Source organism: Lepisosteus platostomus, chromosome 14 (assembly GCF_059453375.1).
Source record: "Lepisosteus platostomus isolate fLepPlt1 chromosome 14, fLepPlt1.hap1, whole genome shotgun sequence".
NCBI lineage: Eukaryota > Metazoa > Chordata > Actinopteri > Semionotiformes > Lepisosteidae > Lepisosteus > Lepisosteus platostomus.
Genome location: NC_142624.1, coordinates 30258349 through 30281626, shown reverse-complemented (window position 1 = coordinate 30281626; position 23278 = coordinate 30258349). Strand labels below are relative to the sequence as shown.

The following is a 23278-nucleotide window of genomic DNA, read 5'->3' as shown; positions in this document are numbered from 1 at the left end:
CCAGTTCTCCGCCCACTGATACGTGTGTGGGGAGCGTACTGGTGGGCTGTGGCTGCCGGCGCATCATCCAGGTGGTGCTACACATTGGTAATTGATACTGTATATCATATACAGACAGCAGTAAATATGTTAATTAAGGGTAATATCAGCATCTGTGTGGGCTCAGGAAAAAAAGGAAGGAATATGCATAAACAGAAGCTTGTTTTCAGTTCCTGTCTAAATAACTGAACCAGCACAGGCCTTCATGTCAGAGTTTGTTTTTAGCAATATTGTTCCCATAGGTTTTACACAAGCATCATGAATTGTTTAAGAAATCTGCATCTTCAGCTGACATTTTTTCTTTCAAATGCAGCCAATTCCATTTATGCAGTCTCCTGCTGCCTCTGCCAGTGCTACTGAAGTTTGCCATACACCAAAATGTACTGTATATACCGATATACAGTATATCTGTGATACTCACTGATCATGGAAATGCATAGGCCTGCTAGTTTAATAGGGAACTCCATCTCCTCAATTAGTTTGAAAGTTTGATTATCAAAGCAAATTAATTCAATCTCTGATTCAGTTTGGTCACAAAGACCTCAGGTGAAATGAAAATCAAAAGTCCCTGCTGGTGTCTCCAGGTCAAGAGTAAGAAACAGTGGTTATCCAGACTTTGTCATAGAAGAGCGCCAAAGGATTTTCCAAGCTCATATTATATAGTACATGACATTAAATGCTTATTTCCATGTTTCAAAATCACTGTGCTAAGATTACATGTGTTATATTTATATTTTCTTCAAATACTAAGTGCAGTATTTACCATGGCAAATGGTAATTTGTGGATACTTTCTGGCATTGCCACTGTAAAAATAATATGCTTAAAACTTGTGTTCTACAGAAATAAAGTCCCTTTCTCTGGGTTATTTTTGCTCATTGATAGCCAGTATGTACAACTCCACTGGATGACAGTGAAGTAATGTGGCACTGCTTTTGGAAAAGCCAATAACATTATTCACTTTAGGATCTCTGTAACTCTTCATTATACTGTACATATATGTATGTCATTGTTGCCTTCTGGGGTTAGAAACCATATCTGCAATGGTTTTTCACATGGAGCAGACTGGAATCTCCAGTGATATATTTCCTTTTCAAACATATGTTTTATGTGGGCTTGAGAGTTTGCATGCGACTTTTTGTTTTAAAACCACATTTGGTTATTTGAATTTGCAGGACGTGAAAACTAAAATATGTGGTTTCCAAAATACGCCCCCACACACATTTGTATATAATAAAAAATTAAATAAAAATATATTTCCTGTGCTTTATTATTTGACAAATCACATTTCCCTTAGCGGCTGAAAGAAAGAATCCATTGGAATTCTTGATCCCCCAGCCCCGTCTTAAGTTAAGTTGCACACAAAGTTATGGGTAGCTCTGGCCACAAGCGTTCCACAGTCTGTGAATCAGAACATACAACATTCCGCTGGACTGTCAGTGTTTCAACAGTATTACATACTTTTCCAGGTAAATGACCTCTTTATAGGGCAACCCTGGTTTTGTTTGCTCTTAAACAGGCAACGTTCGATGTGTCAGAAATTGTTTAATCTCCTCTCTTGTGTAATTTAGTTAACCAGTTAAGAATTTAGCAACTATTCCATTATTTCGTGGAACAGTTTTTTTCCGATAACTCAAGAAATTTGAATTGACCAGACTTCGTCACCTTAAACAAAAGTGCATCTCTGTACCTGAATCTGGAAATGTATTAAAGTTTGACATAGATGGTTCATTGGTTTGATTCCTTGTATCAGATCCAAGTGCATCTTTCTTTACTTGAAGTATAGGAAGTGAAGAATAATGAATACTGAAATAGGAAACTGAAAAATAGGAATACATTGAAATAATATATTTAAACACATAATGCAAAGTTTAGCACAAATTATATATAATCTGTATGATGAACTGCACTATGGTATTCAGTTACAATCAAGAAAACAAGTTCACTTAAAAACTGTGATAAAGATTAAAGTAAGACTGGTAAATGGTTCCCAGCTGCTCAGTTGTAAACATCATTAAAGGCTTTGGAGTGCTGAATCTGGAACAGAGTGCTGAACTTTCCCACTGTGATGGTGTGTTTTTCGAATATTTTATGTTTCACTAGTAGAAATTGCCAAAAAATGCATTGATAATATAGATTTCTAGAATCTTTGTGTAATACACATTTCACTATAGAAATAATTAAGAATAGAATTTCAAGAAGTTTGATGTAATTGGATTGTGCATTGTACACTAGGTAATATAAGGCACAGCAGTGATTTACAGTATAGGTTCTCTGTCCTGTCTTCCAATAGGAAATAAAATCAGTGATTATTCTTATTTTTTGAAGGTCTCAATAGGTCTTTATTTTTGTTTTATCTGAGTTTTCAATGTCATTAAGTCTAGTCTACAAAATATTAGCAGCGGATACAGATATGTTATCAGATAGATCACATGTCTCTGAATAATATTTTTCATACAGTATACACATTAAACAGATTTTGACCAAGAATCAGCACTTGAGGGACCCCCCCCCTCTTGTAGCCTTTGAAGACTACTACCAATAATAATAACAACAAACGTATTATATATAAAAAATTCTATTACAGAGATAGAACAAAATGTATATAAGATAGTACCTGACAGTCCAGCTATTCTTCATGGTGATCTATTAAACAGAGTGATTGATGGTGCTTGATAGTCAAGGTGTTTATGAGTCATAAGGTGAAATTAGTTACTCTGTTGAACTAAGAGAAATAGCGAAAAGTGGAATTCAATGATGGTGTGAAACAAAAATGAGGGTTCTCTCGAGTCAGGCTTAGTCCTTTTAAAAGGAACTCAAGACCCAGATATTTTTTGTTTTAGTAATCATTTTCCTTATTGATAAATAAGTTACTTTTCTTCAAAATTATCTCCATGTTCATAGAGAAGCAGTCTAATTCTTTTGAACTTAGAAATTTCATCTTTGTAATGTGCTTCAGATCAATACTTGTTGCTGTCCAATGTCAACCAGACTAGATCCTGCACAGGCCGACAAGATACAGTATTTTGTTGATCTGGAATGCAAAGATGGCTTGTATGTATCTTATGATTGTTATGAAAGTGGTTTAAGTAGACAATACAATTGCTGTTAATGTCTAAAACCCATGGAGGACAAACAGAAAATGTAATTTGTGGTAGTTTTTTAAACTTTATTATTTGGAACTCAATCATGCAAAATTAGATATAGCTGTTTTATTTAAATTTGTTATTTGTATCTTTATAGAAAGGGCTTTCTGTTTGTAATAGAAACAAATAGCATGGAATGATACTCTTCCAAATAAGATTCCCACTTCATTCCATTATTTTAAAGGAAAATAGAATAGTATCTATGTGGAAAAATGAATAATTTCCCCTCAAGCAAAAAGGTTTTATTTTTCAATACTAATGTACTGTATAGGTTCCTGGGCTGTTGAAGGAGCAGAAAAAAAAGTATACAAAATTACTCAAAATCTTATCTATTTGAATGGTTTGACGTCATCAGGAAGTTTTTCTCTAAAGCAGTGCTGACAAGAAGCCACTTTAAATAGGATTGAGCCAATATATACATACAATGTATCTCTTACTGTAAAAACCCCTTTCAATGACTAAGATCTTTGTGTTATCTAAATGTTCCCTGAATTAATTAATAAACTAAGAATGTTTCTGTAAACAGACTCACAGCTGATCGGATGTTATTTTTGAGAAGAGGTAACTGGATAGCATACAGTGCAGGTATCCCACGATCCATTACTTCAGTACAAAATCTTTGTAACAATTAATTCTGATTAATGCTGACGCTTTCCTGCGCAAAGTAATGAACTTGCATTTTTACATTACAGATGTGAAGACAACCAGAATGATTTATCACTGAAATCCTTTATTTCCTGAAGGATGTCTAATTCATATGTAGCAATAAAGACAGAAAACTTGATTTGTGGACCGCAACTCTATAAAGTGCCCTTGTTGCTGAAATGGCATGTCTTTGATATTAGCTTATTTTTCTGGCTTGCACATGATAACGCACAAGGGTAAATATAACTGAACGGAAATCAACTTGCCACATTTTATGATAACATTGAATAAATTCAGTGTCCTCTGAGAATGGGTGTCCAGAATTACAGTCAAACATAAACACAACTGTAAAATTGTACTTGAAAGTGGTTAGAAATTTGATCGGATGACACTTTCATTAACATGATCACATTTTTAATGTATCTTTTTCTATTGTAACAAACATGTTTTTAACATTCTTTAAGCGTTTGGACACTTCCATATTGTCTACAGAATGTTCTTGGTGGTTCTTTGATTTGAAACTTCAGAGGAGTCTATAAATTAAAACCAGCATTACAATTTTAATTTTTTCCATGTGTTTTGGTCACACTGAGTATAAATTAGCAGACAAAACCTTTAATGTAATTCAAGAATAATTTGATTTTCTGTAGCATGTTTCCATCATCAGAGAAGTCTTCTGTTGTGTGCAAAACCATATTTCCTTTTACATTTAAAGCCATATTTGTAATACACATCTAGTTGTTTAGATGATATACTAATACTAATAAACAAATAACATAAAGTGGTAATGAACATTGCAACGCATGCTTTGCTTCATGTTAAAATGGGACACATTATTCTGTAAAAACTAGAACAGGTCATTATTAAAATAATAAACTGATCTCTCCAAAACTTCTAACATACCATACAGTATGACTTCTTTTAAGCATTTAACTCTGGTGAGAATACTGGTCCAGTTACTAATGTACAATATACAGTACTGTACATGTTTTGATGGTTGTCTGCAAGATATCTGGCCTAGATGATCATTGCTGTATCACTGAAACTAAACAAGCAATGTTAATTGATGCTTGCACTCAATTGTTTTAAGCTGGACTCACGCACAGACAGCCTGGAGCATATAAGTGGCATTACCTCTTAAGAGCATCAGGCTTCCTGAACAATAAACAAAACCAGGTAGTGTGTGGCTGGAGCCCTCTCCTACTGTGCAGTCAGACCGCCACGGAGGAGTTTTGGTGAGTTTTTAGATTTGTCTCAGTTTCTTTTGTTTGTTTTGATTGTATTTTTGCAGGGGGTGTTAATTGTCAGTCAGTATGTCTGAAGAAGGTAAAAGAGATAGAATAGTTTGGTTTATGCATTTAAGCAGCGTGTGCTAACTGCTGGTCAATTGTTAGGAATTTCCAGATCGAAACTGCAGCACCAAACCTTCAGTGTGGGATTTATCAATGTCTTCAGCACAGCAGTTAATAATATACATAACGATCTGTGAATGTTCCTGAAAAACGTATTTGAGTTCCATCAGTCCTTAAAGGAGAAGTGTTTATTTAAAGCTTCATGAATAAACTTCTTGAAAGGTGAATCAAGAGTGCTGGTAATTACTGTACCAGGTGCCCATAATAATACAGGACAAGCCGGGCAATTGATGTATTTTATGTTGCACTGTTACCATTTCGTATTTACGCATGCTTATAGTGAAATCCTTTTGTGTCAGGAGAGGCTCATTTTTATTCAGTCTTGAATGTGAATGCTGTGCTTCAGAAAAGGATGTGTGATGGGGATTTGAGTGCACATATCCATGAAGAGACCTGGGGATTAAGCAGATAACAGATAGGAAGAAGGGGGCAGGTCAGCCTGTTTGAGTCCTTTTGACGTAAGAAAGCAAAAGCATTCATTGCCTTCATTGATACAAGTCTTGGGGGGTAAAGACTCAGCATCCAATAAGGCAATGAACAAATAAAAAGAAGAAAAATGTGGTGGGGGAAAGGGCTTTGATACTTATACAAATTATACTTACATTAGTCGTAAATAAAGACTGATTTTTATCAATAGAAATTCAAAAGAATGTTATCTTGAACCGTGTTGGAAAGAAGTATTTTGGCGTGTTTGCTGCTCTTGTCAGGGTTTGAATATCATATATTCATCTCAGTGCTTCCTGGAGAATACACATTTCCTTTACCACAGAGTTTTCAGTCGGTGACTTTTTTCGAGTTGTTTTCTGTCACGTCTCTATGGGGGTTTTCTAGCTCAGAACCAAAAAAAAAAAAAGCCCATTACAGGCTGCCATAATAAGGTATGTCATGTGGAAAGGAACATAATGATTTAGCCCCTTATTGAGAAGAGAAGGTGGTCTTGAGTGAAGAACCACAGGGAGTGGTATTTTGGCCTTTGAGCTCTTTGCAAGTCAGGGAGGGGAATCGGTGACAGTGCAGCTCATTGTACTGAAGCTACCCCTTCTGAGCATGTTGCCTTGGAACTAGACAAAGACTGTTTGGAGCAAAACGAGTGCAAGAGCCCATCCAGGTGAAAAGAAGAACACTGCTTTATCCTTCCCAGTTTGTTACTTCTTGGAAATCTTGGAACTGTCTATCCAAGTGTGAAATAGATGAATTGGCATGTGACTACTGGAGGAATGAAGAACAGGTTTATTTTTATAAATGCTAAAGACCATAATCTATCCCCCTGAGTTCTTTCTCTTCTCCCAGGATGGTGTTTTGAGTTTACAATTTGAGTCATGCATTAGTAGACAGTGCTTTTTAATGCAATGTTATTGCATATTGAGACACATGTTAAGTTATTTTTATGTTATTTTAAGGCCGTTATCATTATTAGAAGAAGAATATGTGCTTTGGTGGTATTAATCTGTATTAATATGTATAATGACATTTGAGATAAAAGCTTTAATATGATACAATTCACTTGTCAGGGTAGATCAAGGCAAATTAATTTAATGGCTTATGGTAATTGTAAAAGAAAATGACATAAGAAGAAAACTTATTGACTGCCCTAGTCTAGGCTTGTTACTGTGGGCAAACCCAACAGTAGAGAAAACCATGGCATGGATTTCTTATCTGAACTCCAGAGAATTCATTTTAAAAATTAACTTTTAAAAAATGTTTTTAGTCAAGAGAGTGTTATGGCCATTGTGCAGTCAGAATTACAGTGTGATATATAACAGTCATTTTAATGATCTGAGAAAAGTATAAGATTAGTTTAGGTTCAATTCAGAAGAAAACAATGTTATGCTTAATGTGGCCACATGCCATGGGAATATGTTAAAAAGGTTGTACATCTGTGAAATACCAATTTAGTGCCAAACAAACCTGAGTTAACAATAGGTCTCCTAATAACACGTCCACATAAGACTGCTATTAAAAAGATGAAGAATAAATTACTTGGAAAAGACAGCTGTATTTATTCAGTAAATCCCAGTCAAAACAGGACAGACATTAAAATAAAAATACCCTTGTACTGGTACTTGATATCATCTACAGTATGCTTCTTGGGTTAATTTAATAGACCATGCCTGAGTGGAAATGAATAAGATCATATCCTTACAATTTCTTATAAAAATGGATTTGGATTTTATAAATAAACTTTTACTGAACATAGAAAAAAAGCACTCTTTCTTGTAAAGACTTGCAGGATGAAATGTCCAGATAAGATAACCAGTGTTCTTCTCAAAACACTGTAAAAATGTCTACAATCCACACTCTTTACAGTTTTAAACTGGGTCTAGTCAGTTGTCTACAGTCAGCATTGTGGACAATTTTAAAATGTTCACGTTTATTTCTTAATCCATGTAACAATAGGTAAAGAAAGCTGAAAGAAATCCATGTGTGATAATCCATTTTTTAAATATAATGATATAAAGTGCTGCTCACCACCCTACCATTTATTGAAAGTCCAATAAATTGAACACATGAATTATTTACTCAACACTTATTGCCGTATCTCCTTTACTTTTAATTCCTCGTTTACTGTTTAGTAATTAATAAAAATATGGTGTTGTACAAAATGGTTACCTCTGTAACTCATAATGTTACAGAAATAATGAATGCATAGTGAGATTACGTATATTACAGTACGTCCAAAAAACCACCTGTGGGGTTATCTCATCTAGATTCTCACAGGTCATACAGAATATCAGTGCATTTGGTATAAGCAATGATTTTGCTTAAGATGACTAAAACAGATAAATCAGTAGTCATTATTGACTGTTCCCAAGGTCATCTTCTGTTTAGCACATAATCATAATCAGTGAGCAGGAAACACATGGGTAAGACCATGGAAGATAGATAAAATCCTTTATATACCATAAATAATGAACAGCAGTGTTGCCACCTTCCAGACTGATCATAACTCTCAAAAAGCAGAGTAAGCCTATTCGGTATTGGGATCAAAGACTATTAAAGGATAACCAGGTTGCTGCTGTACGTAGTCTTGACAGACTAATAGGTGGTTCTCACTGAACCAAAATATCCAACCAGTGCCCCAGCATGGTGACCTGTTGACACTGTGTTGTATGAGCTTCCATCCTTCAGACGAGACATTAAAAGGAGGTTCTGACTAAATGATTATTAAAGATCCCATGGCACTATTCATAAGAGAAGGGATGTTACCCTGATGTCTTGGCTAAATTTCACCTTGGGTTTGCACAGTCTGGCTTTGACCCAAAGTTCCCCCTGAATTCATTGGTGAAGTAATTTCTTTTTTTTCCCCACCTGCTATGATGTACAGTGAGGCTTCTAATGCATAACGATGCTGAAAGAATGTGTGGGAAGATATAAGCTATAGAAATACAATTAATCTAAATATATTGCATGTAATTTTTTTCATCTTTGACTAATGGCTGTGTTGCATTAACCTAATAATGTTGGCCACTGTATCGCCACATGGCTGTACTCATGTTCCCTTAATTTTGTTGAGTATCAGGCTGTTCGTTTCTTCTCTAACCTGAAAAGACACACTGTTCAGTGCAGTCTCATAAACATAATTAGTGTTTGCACGTACGAAATGCTTATCTAGCTGTGTTCTACATAACCTCGACTACTGAAACACAAATAAAGGGTGAGGCCAAACAAATTAAATGCATGTGTCCTAATCAGTCTCTTATAAACAAAATCATGTTTTTTTTCCCCCCCAAACACAGTCTTTTCAAACAGTGGCTGTGGTATCTGCTGTCAGTGACCTGCAGTGCAGGTTAAATAGCTGAACTTTGAAAGATGGGTGACAGAAATAATTTGGGATTGGGAAAACTTCTAGACTTGTTGAAATCCACTTTGACTAGAGGAAGGACATTGTTATGACTGTTATGTCCAAATAAATAAGGAAGCGTTCATCTACGTGCTCATTGACCTGCTTCACAAGGAACAGAGCCACAACAGTTTTATTTTTTTGTTTTTTTTTAGTGTGACTTGGACCAGTGAAGAGTAATGATTCATTGTTTTAAAGTTCAGCATTGTCCCTTCTTTCTGAACATTGAGATCAGTGAATAAGTGACTGTGAAGAGATAAATAAAAAACAAAGAGCATGGCATAGAAATGAGAAAGCACCACTTTCAGTACACATGAAATGATTCTTTACAGTTCTAAATAAATTAAAGAAATTTCACTAAAGCATATTATGTTTTATGAAGAATATGCACATACCTGTATGCAGATGGAAATTGCAGGTTAGAAGATGTAGGTACACCTTTCTGTCCTTTTTTGTCAGCATTATAATCAAATAGTTCATAATTCAGTCTAACACTGTTAAAATTCTATTGCTGAATTTTGAAAATCTATATTAGCTATTAACTGTTTACACATTTTTCAAATCCCCAAAAGATACACAAAGATATACTGTATGTTGTGTATATCTTTAGATTGTATTAGATCTGTTATTAAGGAAGAACGACTCCAACATATATTTTATTTCTTAATAAAATATGTGTTAATATTTTTCTCAATGTTATCATGTAAAATAAGAACATAAGCAAGTTTGAAAACCAGGGAAAATATTCAGTAATTCTTATTTAGTATTGGTAGCTTATTGATCAGAGCATTTAATCCAGCAATTTTCAAGAGAAGCAGAGTATCAGTTTCCACGATATGTGTAAGTGTATTCCAGACTATCATAACACAAAGTAAAAAGGTATTTTGTTTTTTATGTTTTTAGTATAAACAAACTTCTTGAGCTCAGGTCCATTTGTGTCCTCTGGTTTTTGTTTCACTACCTATTCTGAAAAAGTCCACTGAGACTCTCTTGAAGTGAGCAAACCTCTTTAAGTCAGATATTGTAGTTGTACAGTACTTCTTCAGAAGAGTCCTATTTCCCATGTTCACATACTATATGATTGATTGAATATTAAATATTACATTTTATAAAACTTAAATGCATTTTTTCTTATTGGAAAGAATTCGGAAAAGACTAAAATTGATTAACCATTGTAATCGACATTGTCAGTGATTTTTAAAGATTTTGAATACTTAAATCTTAATCTTCTGTGTTTAAGACTAAAATTCATTCTAATATGTCTATATAAGATATTGCTTTGAACTCTTTATCACTAGACTGATTCTCTACAAATTTCCTGACAGTCTATTATCATTTTACTTGTGCTTATAGTTCATTATGCTAATTTTATTTAACTGGATTTGTATATTTTAATTATTTTATAAAGAGCTTTTTTTCCCATGTACAATATATGCTTCTTAATTGCTTCTTTAAACCTTTGATGCCAGTGCTTTAATTTTAATTTACTTCCTCATAGGGTAGTTCTGTCCTGTGCTTCAGACAGAATGTCTTCATACTGATGCCATCCTTTGTGATTCCATATTCATCCTATCCCATTCTAAGTGTTGTCTCATTCCTTTTTATTCTGCTTTTTTGAAACTAAACCTTTGTTTTTGGACTTCACCTGTACAGTTTCAAGATATGCTTAAAAGCTTGCTATAAAATACACATTCCAGAAGGGTTCTCTCCCCTCTGCAGGATCAATTAGGAAAATATGAATATAAACGAACGAGAAAAACACAATAGGAAAAAATTAAAGTTTAAAATATCTACTGGAACCCTTGCAGATTTGTTTTCACCAAAAGAGGTAGCTGTGTATTACTTAATAGTGGTTTTCATACAGTTTGTGCATTCTGCATTCATTTTGAAGAGTTGAAGAAAAATAATTTACATTTAATAATACATTTTATTATAATAAAATTGTAATAAATAATTGTATCTAAGATAGCACTTGACTTCACAGTTTGATCTGTTTGATTTTGCCTGATTTAATAGCACGCACAAACAACTGTGATGAATGAGTTTCCTTCCTTTTACATTTTTTGGTGAGAGGGGAGAAGGCTGTTCTACTGAAGTCTACCATGCCCTTTTGAACTGTACAAACATCTGTAAGTCAGATCTTGCAGCTGTGCAGTGGTACTCGTGCTTTTTCAGAAGAGTCCTGTTTCCCATACTCGCATATGATTGATTGTATATTAAATAATAAATTTAATGCAAAATTTTTGTATTAGAAAGGGATCAGAAAAGACTACAATTCATTAACCATGTGGATCATCAAATCACTGTAAAGGGCATAGAAACGTTAGGTAATGATAGCGGTTTCAAAGTACAGAATTTTGGTTTTCTTGAATGACGTTTTGAAGAAACTAAAACTTCTTTGGTGGGAAGTCACCATAATGCAATTCAGAAGCAAGGGGAATAGAAAATTGTGTCTTTGGTAGCCAACACTGAAATTAAAAACTTGGCAGCAGTTTCCTTCATAGGAGGAAAGGAAAGTAATATTCCATTCCAATATTCATTTCCAGCTTGCCTTCAAGTTGTTATAACTTGTAAACAACAAGCCAACAAACCATAATGTGAAAAAATACTTGGTTTTCAAAAACCGATGCTCTTAGATTGGGAGATCTAGATGTTAGTACAGATAAGCTAAGAAATTAGATGTGGATTCTCTCTTATGTGAATGACCTTTTTTAAAGTTCTCTTTGCTGCTTTGGGAGAAGTATGGTGTCTGATATTCCTGCCATGTATTGTGATGAAGTACAGCTAGGACAAAAGAAGAAAACATCACAAGCTTTATTTAAAATGCTGACTGCAGTTGTCAGCATAGTGTTATAATTAATGCATTAATGCTGTGGTCCTTTATGGACACAATGGACAGTATGTTTTCAGGCAAGTATTTAAAATTTGGTTTTATATTTAGGGTTGTTCTGTACGGGAGTATGGAACAAACTACCCAACAATGTTGTTGTAGCCAATATACTGGTTTCTTCCAAAAAACAGCTGGATGAGATCCTTAGATCAAAAACCTACCGTCTAATAAACAGATTAGAGGGGAGGAATCGCTTCATCTCATTTGTAACCTTTCTTCTTAATTGTGAGGTATTAAATGTTTTTAAAGCACTGAGCCCTGCGCACATCTCACAACAGACAAGAGAAGAGTGACATTTTGGTGTCCATTGAGCAATGTCTTTCTTTAGACGTGAATATATTGCTGTTAACCTTTACTTATTCATTTATTTATGTCAAGTGAACCATGGGGGACGTTCAGATTGTGACGACGACTCGAATCTCAAAGGCCAGCCTAACCCTGGGAAGAGCCCCTCTCAGTAACAGTGCCCTGCCCACTGAGCCACCAGCCTTTACCCTTCCTCCCCGGAATGTGCGTGTTGCCTTGGGGAGCACAGCCAGGATTGATGGAAAGGTAAGGAATGCTCACCATTGTTTACAGTACCTGCGGCAGGTGAGCTCTAGCATTCTGTCACCTGAGCTCAACTCTTCTAGTGAATGACGGGTAGTATTGCTATAGACACGTGTCCCAGTTCAGTGTTGTAAGCATTATGCAGGTACAGATTGAAAAACATATAAATGCCACAGATATGGTACATATTAAGTTTCAGTTGACAATAGACAGTTTCACATTTCTCATCTTGTGTTATGCTCATCTTTAAGACTCATAGCCAGAGACTGTTTGGGGAAGTTTTTTTTTTATAATCAATTAGAGTAACTGGTTATTTGTGTGAAGGATTTCAATTTAAAACTAACAAGAGATTAGGGCAAAAGAATTTTAAACCGTTATCAGTTATAGTGATCTACCGTATATAATGCATATAGTTGTATAATGTACAGTATATACTATGTAAAGTAACTACAGTTTAAAAGCAAATTTCCCTGACATCTTATTAATTTAACAAAATAACCCTTCACACAAGCAACTTTTTACTGTAATGGATTATTTTTTTAAAGTAACTTTCTCCAGTAAAGGTCAGAGATCACTTCTGTTTTAGATCAGGTTCTCTATAAACTAAGATTTTGTGTTTGATTACAAAGGCTTGTGAGAATCTGGAGCAAGCTACTGTACCTGTCCATGTTGTTGAAGCTGACACCCTGTCTTATTTAAAGAAAAGCCTGGATGAGATCCAATTATCAATTAGCCACTGGAAACCAGATGAGCTGTATGGGTCAATGCTGATGTGCAGCCTTTCTTCTGCTCTTAGGAGCTGCTGTGTGACACTAGGAAGTCCTGCAGAATGCAGAAAGTTTGAAGATTGTTATTGTTGCTTTCCCATGGTTATGCTATACTTATACCACTTTGAAAAGCATTGTCACAGCCATTCTATACCATCGTCTTCTTTACAATTGTTGCAAAATTGGCTTCCCTGCTATTTATTCTGTTTTTATTACAGCTTACTCTGCTTCTACCAGAGTACACATTTTAGTGTTAAAGGATGTTTGAGGTTTAGGTTTCAATTATATCTGACCACAGCGTGCAGTTAGAACACTTTTGAAAGAAAGTTGCATCATGTGATTTAGCTGAACTCCGGCTTTCTTTCTTGCCAATGGTTTTATTTTATTTGGATTTTTTGGGGGCTATTTTGTTAGGCTATCCTGATGCCTTCTTGTTGTTAGAAGTGGTACAAGCAGGGTAAGAAAAAAAAAACCAAGACGACTTCAGAACACAATAAGAAGGACCAACCACTGGCAGGATTTCTCTTGTTACTGCCTGCTGCCATTGTTGTTCATTCTTTCTCAATGTACTTCCCCTTTCACTTCAGGCCAGTTGCTGCAAACAATGGAAAAGGGAATGCATCCACTTAAATCTATGACGTTCTAAGCTTTGAAAGTCTCACCTTCTACTCTGTTATGACTAGTTATTTGTATCTTCCTGGAAAAGGGATGTTTGTTTCATAAAGTTCTGTCAACCTTTTACTGGAAGACCATGAAAGCATATTTATATTGAAATATTAGACATCTCTTCCACTCCTGTGCACCGATTCCTCTTGTGTTACTTGAAAACTGTGCAGAAAGTAATTGGTTCATACTGTAATTGATAGAATCCTTCCAGAATCTCTTCACTTTAGGCTTAGCTTATTTGGAACTGAATTTGCTGGGTTTTTTTTCCCCTTTAATTCAGCAAAGAGTTAATTACACTGCTGTAATTAACTCTTTGCTAATTATGAAGAACTCTCAAGAGTAATTAATCTACCCAAGAGCAGAGACCAGTGTTTTGGTATCGCGGTTGTTGGCTTTGCAAATTGGGTGTTTGGGTTTGTATGAGACCTTGCTTTGAGACTAGAAGGTTCAATCTGAGTCAAAGCTTCCCTGTTCTGAGAAGAACTAGAGAAAATCCACACATGGTAGTATTTATATTAAACATAAGTTTGAACTCTGAACTAATAAGTTGTTTGATTGGACCCTTTTGATGGTTTTGATCTACTGGAAAGTTAGAGGGTTTAAATTGTGTGATAGTTTGGACTTGTTTTTGGTCGCGTGTCAGGATAGTCCGACTGCCAGGCTAAGGTCAGCACTTAGCTCTGCTGCCTGACGTAGAACATCATCTCTGAATGGATGCTGGATATCTCATGGGACTTAGCTTTTTTAAGCAACGCCTGCCTTGAGACATCCGCTCTTTGGATGAGGAACACTTGGAAGAGTGACTGGAATTCTAAATAAGCACTCTCTCCCTATGTGCTCATGTGGAATTCCCTGGAGAGAAATCAAGGAAGGAGCTTAACTACTGAGAGTCCATTTGTGCCCTCTTGTGGTGATGGTTAGTATTGCTGTCCTTTTTTTTGCCAACATGCTACATACTGTACTCTCTCCTAGCTCACGCCACCCAGTTAAGAGGTGCCATACGGCAGTAAAGTCTTCATTGACAGCACTGAAAGCCTGCAAGTGCTTAGGAAGCCATAGTTGTTGCTGACTGAGTGAACCCTGACTGATGATTCCGACCATATGAAAGGCTGCACTCTGCTAATTGTACACCGCCACTGGTCCATCCTAGTTCCAGTTGACTAATGACATGATACACATGGCTTGTGTTTGGGTATGCATTATTATCTTTTGAGGTTGCCATATTACCATATTGAGCTTTTTGTCCTCATTGAGTCTTGTCCATGTGCTCTCTCGCATAGAGGGGTGACTTGAGCAATATGTTTCTGTAAATTATGGAAGAGGATGTTTGAGAGCTAGACACCCTCTCTCTCTCATCCTAGCATTAATCCTGCATCAGCAGGGTCTGCTTGTCGGCACTCCCGTCTCCATTTGGTGGTTTGAACCAAATCTTTGAGCTGACGTTGCCAATAAATGCGACCGAGAATACTCCAACCGGCACATCGCTCCGCCTGCCGTCGGAGGCGGGGGGGGGGGGGGGGAGGAGAACAAAGTAATGTAGCCAAATCATGGAGAAGGATTATAAGAAGGCATGGGAAATTTGGCCAGGACGCCAGGGTTACACCACTACTCTTTTCGAGAAACACCCTGGGATTTTTAATGACCACAGAGAGTCAGGACTGAGAGCTAGACACCAGACCCAGTGATTTCTGGGTGTATCCCACACAGTAACTCAGAGGAGGAGAATCCCATTGAACGTCATTGCAGACAACAGCAGGTCTTGCTCTTGTCCTTCTTTTTATAGTGACATGCCTCAAAATCTGTTTAACAGTGTGGTCAGATCATTCAATGAAGGTGTCTGTTTGAGGATAATATGTATATTGAGGTGATAGTCTCGAAAAAGTACTACTAACTCATGTACTAGTGGTGAGACTGAGATTGCCTTGATCTGTAAGGATCAGGCACTTTGAGATATCCTACAAATAAATGAAAGGGTCACATTGGTATGCCACTTCACCTACTTTTTGCACTTTTGTGGTACTAGTAGCTGTTCCAGTTATCTTTTCCTGTGGTATGTCTCCTGCTGCTGAGCAAATTGTTCTTTATAGGGAATAACACAAGAGTTTACCATTTGTTCTGCATAATACCTCATTTTTGGTTGACTCTTTGGGGCCAGGCAAGCCACACAGTGGGGCTCGCTAATTGATCCTGGTGAAAATTCTGAGAAAAATATTTCTTTGTCTGGAGGGCTTCTCAAAACCCTAACCCTTCAGACTAATATGATATACAGTATGTCTCTTGCACTATAATGTTCTGTCTGCCCATACTCCTATGTCACTGACTTCAGAGGTGGTGCCAAGAAGGGAAAATGTTTTCCAGCGGTCAGTGAGTATAGTACACGGGGATCCAGATGGGGGGAGTTTTTGTCACAAGTGGTTTCTTGTACCTCCGGTTATCCAGAATGAAGTCCTTGCTGCTTTATGATTACCATTTTGCTTATTTGTGGTGCTGAGGCTCTATCTTGCCTATATCTCTTTATGGTAGTACAGGGCTTAGTTCTGGAAATTTTCTTGAGCCCTTACATAGGCTTTATTGCTTCGTTGCTGAGCAACCACAATTTGAAGTTGGACCTTTACCACATTCTCCATTGTACGCTTGTTTTAATCCTCCAGGCATGCCTAGAACTTGTATAGTCCACTATGTGGCATCCTTGTTTACTTGTCAGGGATAATGTAACCACCTGGCTAGGGTCAGCTCTTAGCGTCTTTGCCATTTGGCAAAAGCCAATCTCTCTGTCTGAGTAAAGGAGTAAAGTTTGACAAATCTCCAGTGGGAATTCTTCTTAGTTTTCTTAAGAAATGCTGATCTTGAGACTTCCTCCCTTTCTCCAGGGTTCTCTTTCACTAAGTGCTAGAAAGAATTGGTTTTGACACCTGACCATACCCTGTTAAGTCTTGGTCTCTTTCTTCTGTTGCCGGTTTATACTCTCCTGAGGATGAGAAACACTTGGGAGAGAGGCTGGAATTCCATGTGAGCATTCTTTCTCCTTTTATTTTTGCTTGGAATTTCCTGAAGAAAAATTAAGGAGCCTCGTGCCTGAGAGTATTTTCTCTCTTGTGATATTAGTTAGCATACTATTAAAATGCAATACTTAAAAGCAAAACGCCAACGTTTAAAAACTGAACATAACTAAATACATAAAATTAATCCTGTGCTTAGTTCAGTTAACTGTTCATTTAGATAACTGAGAACTCACCTGGACCGACACGTTTTTGTTCCAACAGGACTGGGAGTCTAAAGGAGTAGAATGGGAAATCGTTGTTTGAGTGAGTGCCTCAGTGAATCTCACTGTGGTGTGTTATGGTGAAGCAAAAAGATTTGTTTTCAGGTTTACCAAGGCTAGTTACAGAGGTCAAAATAGAACTTGGGTCTTTCTCTGTTTCTTTCTTTTCATACTCATCCCTGGACATTCTTAATGTGACTCCCAACCATATATACCATTAATATTCTCATTTCATGATTTTCGTGTAAGAGAGAGGGTTTCAGCACAATGTAAGTTTCCTTATGTCAAAGCTGGTTTCCAAATGTTCATCTGTTTTTTTCTGCAGACTTTGTGTTGCTCCTTTGACCGAAAAGTGATAAAAGAAAAATATTTAAGAGAAGCACACGGCTAATTACGATTCCTCCCCGTATCACTGATGGATGGGTTAAAGTGATTAATGACCTCTCAAGGCATGTTACAAAACAACCCTGTTAAATCCCCTTTAGGAGTAGGGAGTCATACAGTCAACCAACCTGTTTTCTATTACAGTATCCATTAAAGCGGCCCACTCACAAGCTTCCATGTGTCAGAAGTGTAACAGACTGTGGATGCTAATTGTTTTTATTCTGTTTTATGTTTGCTATTATTATTGAAGTGAAACATACTGTTTTCATTATAAACAATTCAAATAATTAAACGAGATGCGTTGTTCTTTGGAGGTTACGTTTTTCTTGGAAATCACAAAATCAAGAAAAACTCAGCTACCTAAATTGTTTTTCCTATGTTGCTTCCATAGCTAATATTCCAGTGAGAACCATGGGCCTCAGTAAGGAACTAGAGGCCTCATTCCCGAAAGATTCCTCTCATGTACCTTTCACCTCCAAGGCATTTAAAAAAAAAAGCCACTTTATTTAAATAAAAATGTCAAATGTTTGAAAGCAATTCATTTTATTGATAGTTAAGGTATTTAAAATATTATTCTGACAAAAATTAGTAAGGAGAACCTCAAATATGCAAAAAAGGCAGCTGTCCTTAGCAGCTAATCTATAATGTGGCTAATATTGTCTTGCTTTTCATGTGCTACATTGCACACGTTTAAGGTGTACTTTATAGTCACAAAAAATTAGTGAATACTGTGTACATATCCTTAGCGGTGAATCTTTTGATATACTTTATATACATTAGCTTGTATGATGTATACAGTATTCACTATATAGTAATAAACCTGTTATCTTGTTTTTAGGGGATATGTGTTAACACTCTTCTTAGGTTTTTAGGCAGTTTTCGATCCTTTTTTTTTTTTTGTTAAAGCCTGCTTTTGTTCAATGAAAAATATCCTGAGCCACTACATACTATAGGTCAGACAGGTTTTGATTTAAAGTAAATATAGGAAAATACTTATATGCAAAGAGATGTGGAACCAAGTAAGGAAGCCTTTTCATTGCTGTTGTGTGACTGTTCCTGTAATTCTCCAAATTCACAACATGCCACAAATTGGTAAAAGTAGCAATTCAGTTGTGATAATGCAGATAAATTATCTCCGTTTTCAAAACTACATAATCCATTTTTAGCATCACAAAAAATGACTGACTAATAACTGACTGACACAGATAATGTCTGATATATAATTTTGTTCATGAAAAGCTCTGAAAACTGACACAAGTGAAAGAAATTGACCTGACCCTTTACTTTTGCTAAACTGGCAGACCTCGGCTTGCTGTAAAAGCTTATTATTTCTGGAAGACATTTCATTGAGACGTGAGGATGTTGTGAGGCTTTTGCTCAAATCAAATTAATCATTTTAATAACCGGCGTCATAACGTGATTAAAGTGCATTACTTTACCACTAATTGGCTGTTGGTAAATGATACAGTGTTAGTTCAGGAAACGAGGGAAATTACATGACAACAATCGGTTGTTATTGATACTGGCATTCTGATCTGCCTCTGCAACCATGACAACAATAATAGCATATTTTCCCAGTTATAATGTTGGTTGAGTTGTAAGCTACTCTCAAACTGATGCCAAAGTCTAAGCCCTTGACAAACTGCACATGTGTGTTTCTCTCCAATAGTGGGATTTCCATGATATGTTACAATGGGTGTTCTTTTTTTTAAAAAAGAAGATGTATTCAGAAAAACTTTGATCAGAACAAATATGTTTTGGAAAGGAAATATTTGTTATAAGTGTTGATTAAGTGCTTTCAATTATTAAAGTAAGCTACTCATTGATGGAGGTCTCTCACGATCAACTTGCTTGCAGCCCCTTCTGTCACATCTGACATATATAACATTTTCAACAATTTGTTCTCCCCATACAGCATTTTGTGCTGTCCATACAAGGAACTGTGGTTTCCATAAGAAATGCTTTTGTTATAGTGTTGTATTCTCCCAGAATGGTACTTTGTGGTTGCTACATGACATTTTAGTTTAAGCATTCAGAATTGTGTTCTCCCTACACTGCATTTTGGTCTTGCTTTATGGTGTTTTGGTCAGCCAATTACAGAGTTTTTATTGTCCCTATACACTGAAAAATATGGATCTCATTCTTCCATACTGGCTTCACTTCTGCCTGCTTGTCTAGAGTATATTAACATATTGGCACCTCTCATTAAGTACAATATAAAAATGCTTTAAATTGCTAGGAATTGAAACTCTAAATTACAAAAGCTAGATAGTTTCAGTTTGTTTTATGTCCTCTTGATTTGGTTGTAAGGGATACAATTGCAGGGAAAGCCCTGTAATTGTTATTGATTATTAAATGTTTCAACTACTTCCTTTAGAAGTGATTCAGCTCCAAAAGTGGAGTTTATGCCTTAGATGACTAGAGAAAACTAAAGAATACATCTAAAATTCCACTGATGTCTTGGAAAAGACGGTAGAAGACAATTTTTATATTTTGCACAGATGCCTGCGCATGGATTGTTGAACAGTTCAATCTGAAAACATTTCCTGGAAACACTGAACCCAATAAAGAAGTAGAAGAGGATGTGTCTGCCTTAATTAGATTGGAGTTCATTATTATTTCCATATGACTGAAGGTTTTGGAGCTTGCAGTTCTGCCAGGATGTTCATTGCATCTTTTGTCAGTTAAAGCCTAACAAATGTTTAAAAAAGGATTGTGTTTAGTCATTCTTTGTTGTCGAGACAAAAACATTTTTCTTAAGTCAAAACATGTTATCAGCAGCGAATATTAATAAGAAATAATATAGCCTGCCAATGTCAGATGTTCAGTGCATTTCCAACTCTTCATACACAGAAGTACAGTAAGTTAGAGGAGAGGAGAATGTATGAAATAAAATGTATGAAATGTTTTCCTTGAAAGATGCATACTGTAGTATTGTGCAGCTAGAATAAAACAGAACGATTAAGCAAAGGATCTGAAGAGAGTGAATGGGGCTATATAAAGGAATACAATACTTACACAGTGTTTGAGAGCCGTACAAGTGTCGTAATGAAATATGATTGGTAAAGGAAACTACAACATTAAAACGGAAGCTCCCGGACAGTATTGCAGTTTTATTTTTTATGCAACTGATGTGTTTAAAATTTTTGAGACTTTGCCTTTTTTCCTATCAGAAAATATGGCTGATTTCATTTTCATTCCCTGGCACATTAACAGTATAGATAAATACAATATCATTCACTGAGCTCAAGTGCAGACATCTGGGTCTCCTTTTCCTGACATTCTTTCACTGCACTTCAACCCAACAATAATATTACCTTCAGCTCCATGTTTTACTTTGTCTAGCTGTTATTATAATGAGTCTGAGGCTTTTATATTTCTAAAAGAACATAAACAGCTATTAGTCTCTTTATTACCTAATGACCCATGAGACTTCCTGTTTATACTAATTCTCTTTTACATTTGATGTGGATATAAATAATGGGAGTACTGGAAGATATAAGGGATTTTTTATGGTTATATGATTTTAACTTTGCCTTTGTTGTAACATTGTTATAATTACATAAATGCGTTGATTTTGGATAGGAAGGAGTTGTTTACAATGAAAAGGAAAGTTGGATTAGCAAATCGTAGACCACCAAAGTCATTTCACAGAGGGCTCAGTAGTGCCCCCTTTGCATTGAACACCATTTTTTTTAATCTGTTAACAACAGCCTCACAGTACTGTACATGAAATTGCCTGAAATATAGTTTTTTTTTTTTAAACATCATGAACTGGAATACAGTCCAGATTTGTTAAGCTTGAGAACAATTGCACTGTACCAGTGAAGATTAATAATGTTCCCCTATGACCAATGATAATACAACCTACTGTATGTTTGTTTTCACTATGAAATAACTAATAATAAGCAATCATTTGACTGTAGTTGTACTGTACTGCAAGCAAATACTGTCAGTTACATGAAAGTCAAATTCCTCTGTATACCAATACAGTACAAGGAAAAACATTCACTGTGTCCTGCAGGGTCCATGTTTATTTGTAGCTGTCTTTGTGACTTTTCTGTGGTTTTGACCTTCCTGTGCTTTTACTGCAACTGATTTAGAAGCTGACTTGCTTTCATTTCATATTGGAAGAAGTCAGGGTCAGGGGATACAATGTGCATTAATATGCAAGCTGCAAAGGAGCAAGTATAAGTTAATTGTATGCTGAAGGGTTAAAAGAAAGAAGAAAAAACACAAGGTACTGGAAAAACCTCTTCAGGTGCGTGGGGGAATAAGGAAAGAATACCTTCCCCGATCCATTTTCTTTGTTTCCTCTGAACAACATATTTTCCCTTTCTCTCCACCATTCTCAAATATGTGAGTCTTCAGTGTCAGATCAACCTCCTTCATTGCACACTGCATTGCGAGAAGACATTTATTTCATAGAGGGTGTGTATGTTCTCATTTGGTTCCTTTTGTTTTCTTTCTGAGAGTGCAGGGTGGACCACTCAGAGTTGTAATTAAACTGTTTTGCATTTGACTTTTTAATGACCAAAAAGCTTAATGAGAATTTTGTTTGCAAAATGCAATTTGACAATTGACATACTTTTGTTTCAAAGTTGTGGGAGATCCATTATGTCAAAGAATTGGTCCTTTCCTGTGAAGTCTAAGTCATTTAGATGTTTTCAGCAAGTGAATGTCCTGCGAGAAATCTTTATTCACACACCAGTACTGCGATTTTTGATAACTTCATGACATGTCTTTACCTTAATGTTCATTATAGCTTGCAGTGCTTTGCCAGTTCTTATACAAGACTGTCAAACCCATGCTTACATTTAAATACACATTTTGATCATTCTCTTGTACAGTAGATAGACTACTGTATAGGAAAAACAAGACTTTTTGGCAACTATAATAACAATTTAATAATTTTTTAAGCAGAACATTATCATTTTCAGTATTTGTGGAGTTTATTGCAGTAATATATTGTATATTATTTTGTAATTAATGATGGTAATGTACACATCATTAGAAAACCTTTAACTTTAAAATAATATTAAAATGTACTAATGTGTATTTTGCAATACTTACGTATATATCTATTGGCTATTTCTTTAGAATTGATGATTTGGAGTAAAGAAATATTAAATTACATTTGATACCTTCCCTTCCATTTATTATAACTAAGTGTCTAGTACTGTTTAACTGTAGTTATTCAGTAGCCCATTATTTAAACCCTTCTGGAGAGTACTTGACATTTTAGGTCTGTGGTAGCTTACATGTCCTGGCTAGACAGACTTGAAAATTAAGCATTTTTTTTGCGGACTAGCGCTTGCAGTTTCAACCTATTCCCTTAGGCCCTCTTAGCTTAATAATAAAACCAAAACTGCAGTGACCTTTCTCACTGTTCTACTTATTACAATTTGCATTTGAAGTTTTTAATGTTTTCAAAACCCAGAAAATAGATATGTCCATCCATCCATTTTCTAACTGCTTTATCCTGTACAGGGTCGCAGGGAATTGAGATCATATAAAACCTATAAGTACTGCATTGAAATACTAATTTGCACAGTTTAACATTACATCTGTTTACAGCATTAAGTACAGACTGGGGATCTGAAAGGATTAGTAGAAAGCAATAGACATCAATTTATTTTAATTTGTAATTGAAGTTGACAGATACATAAACTACTACAT

General features: G+C 35.8%; 1 protein-coding gene across 3 annotated transcripts in view; it reads left to right on the top strand.

The window, feature by feature from the left end:
* Positions 1 to 23278, top strand: part of mylka (myosin, light chain kinase a) — a 99025-nt gene that overhangs the window by 5670 nt on the left and 70077 nt on the right. For 2 of the 3 annotated variants that reach the window (XM_088605574.1, XM_088605572.1), the window contains exon 2: positions 12350 to 12523. In XM_088605574.1, coding sequence (XP_088461700.1) covers positions 12356 to 12523 — 168 coding nt within the window. In that variant the 5' untranslated portion in view covers positions 12350 to 12355. Of the gene's footprint in view, positions 1 to 4918; positions 5064 to 12349; positions 12524 to 23278 lie in introns of those variants that run through there. The other variant, XM_088605573.1, reaches the window with a different exon arrangement.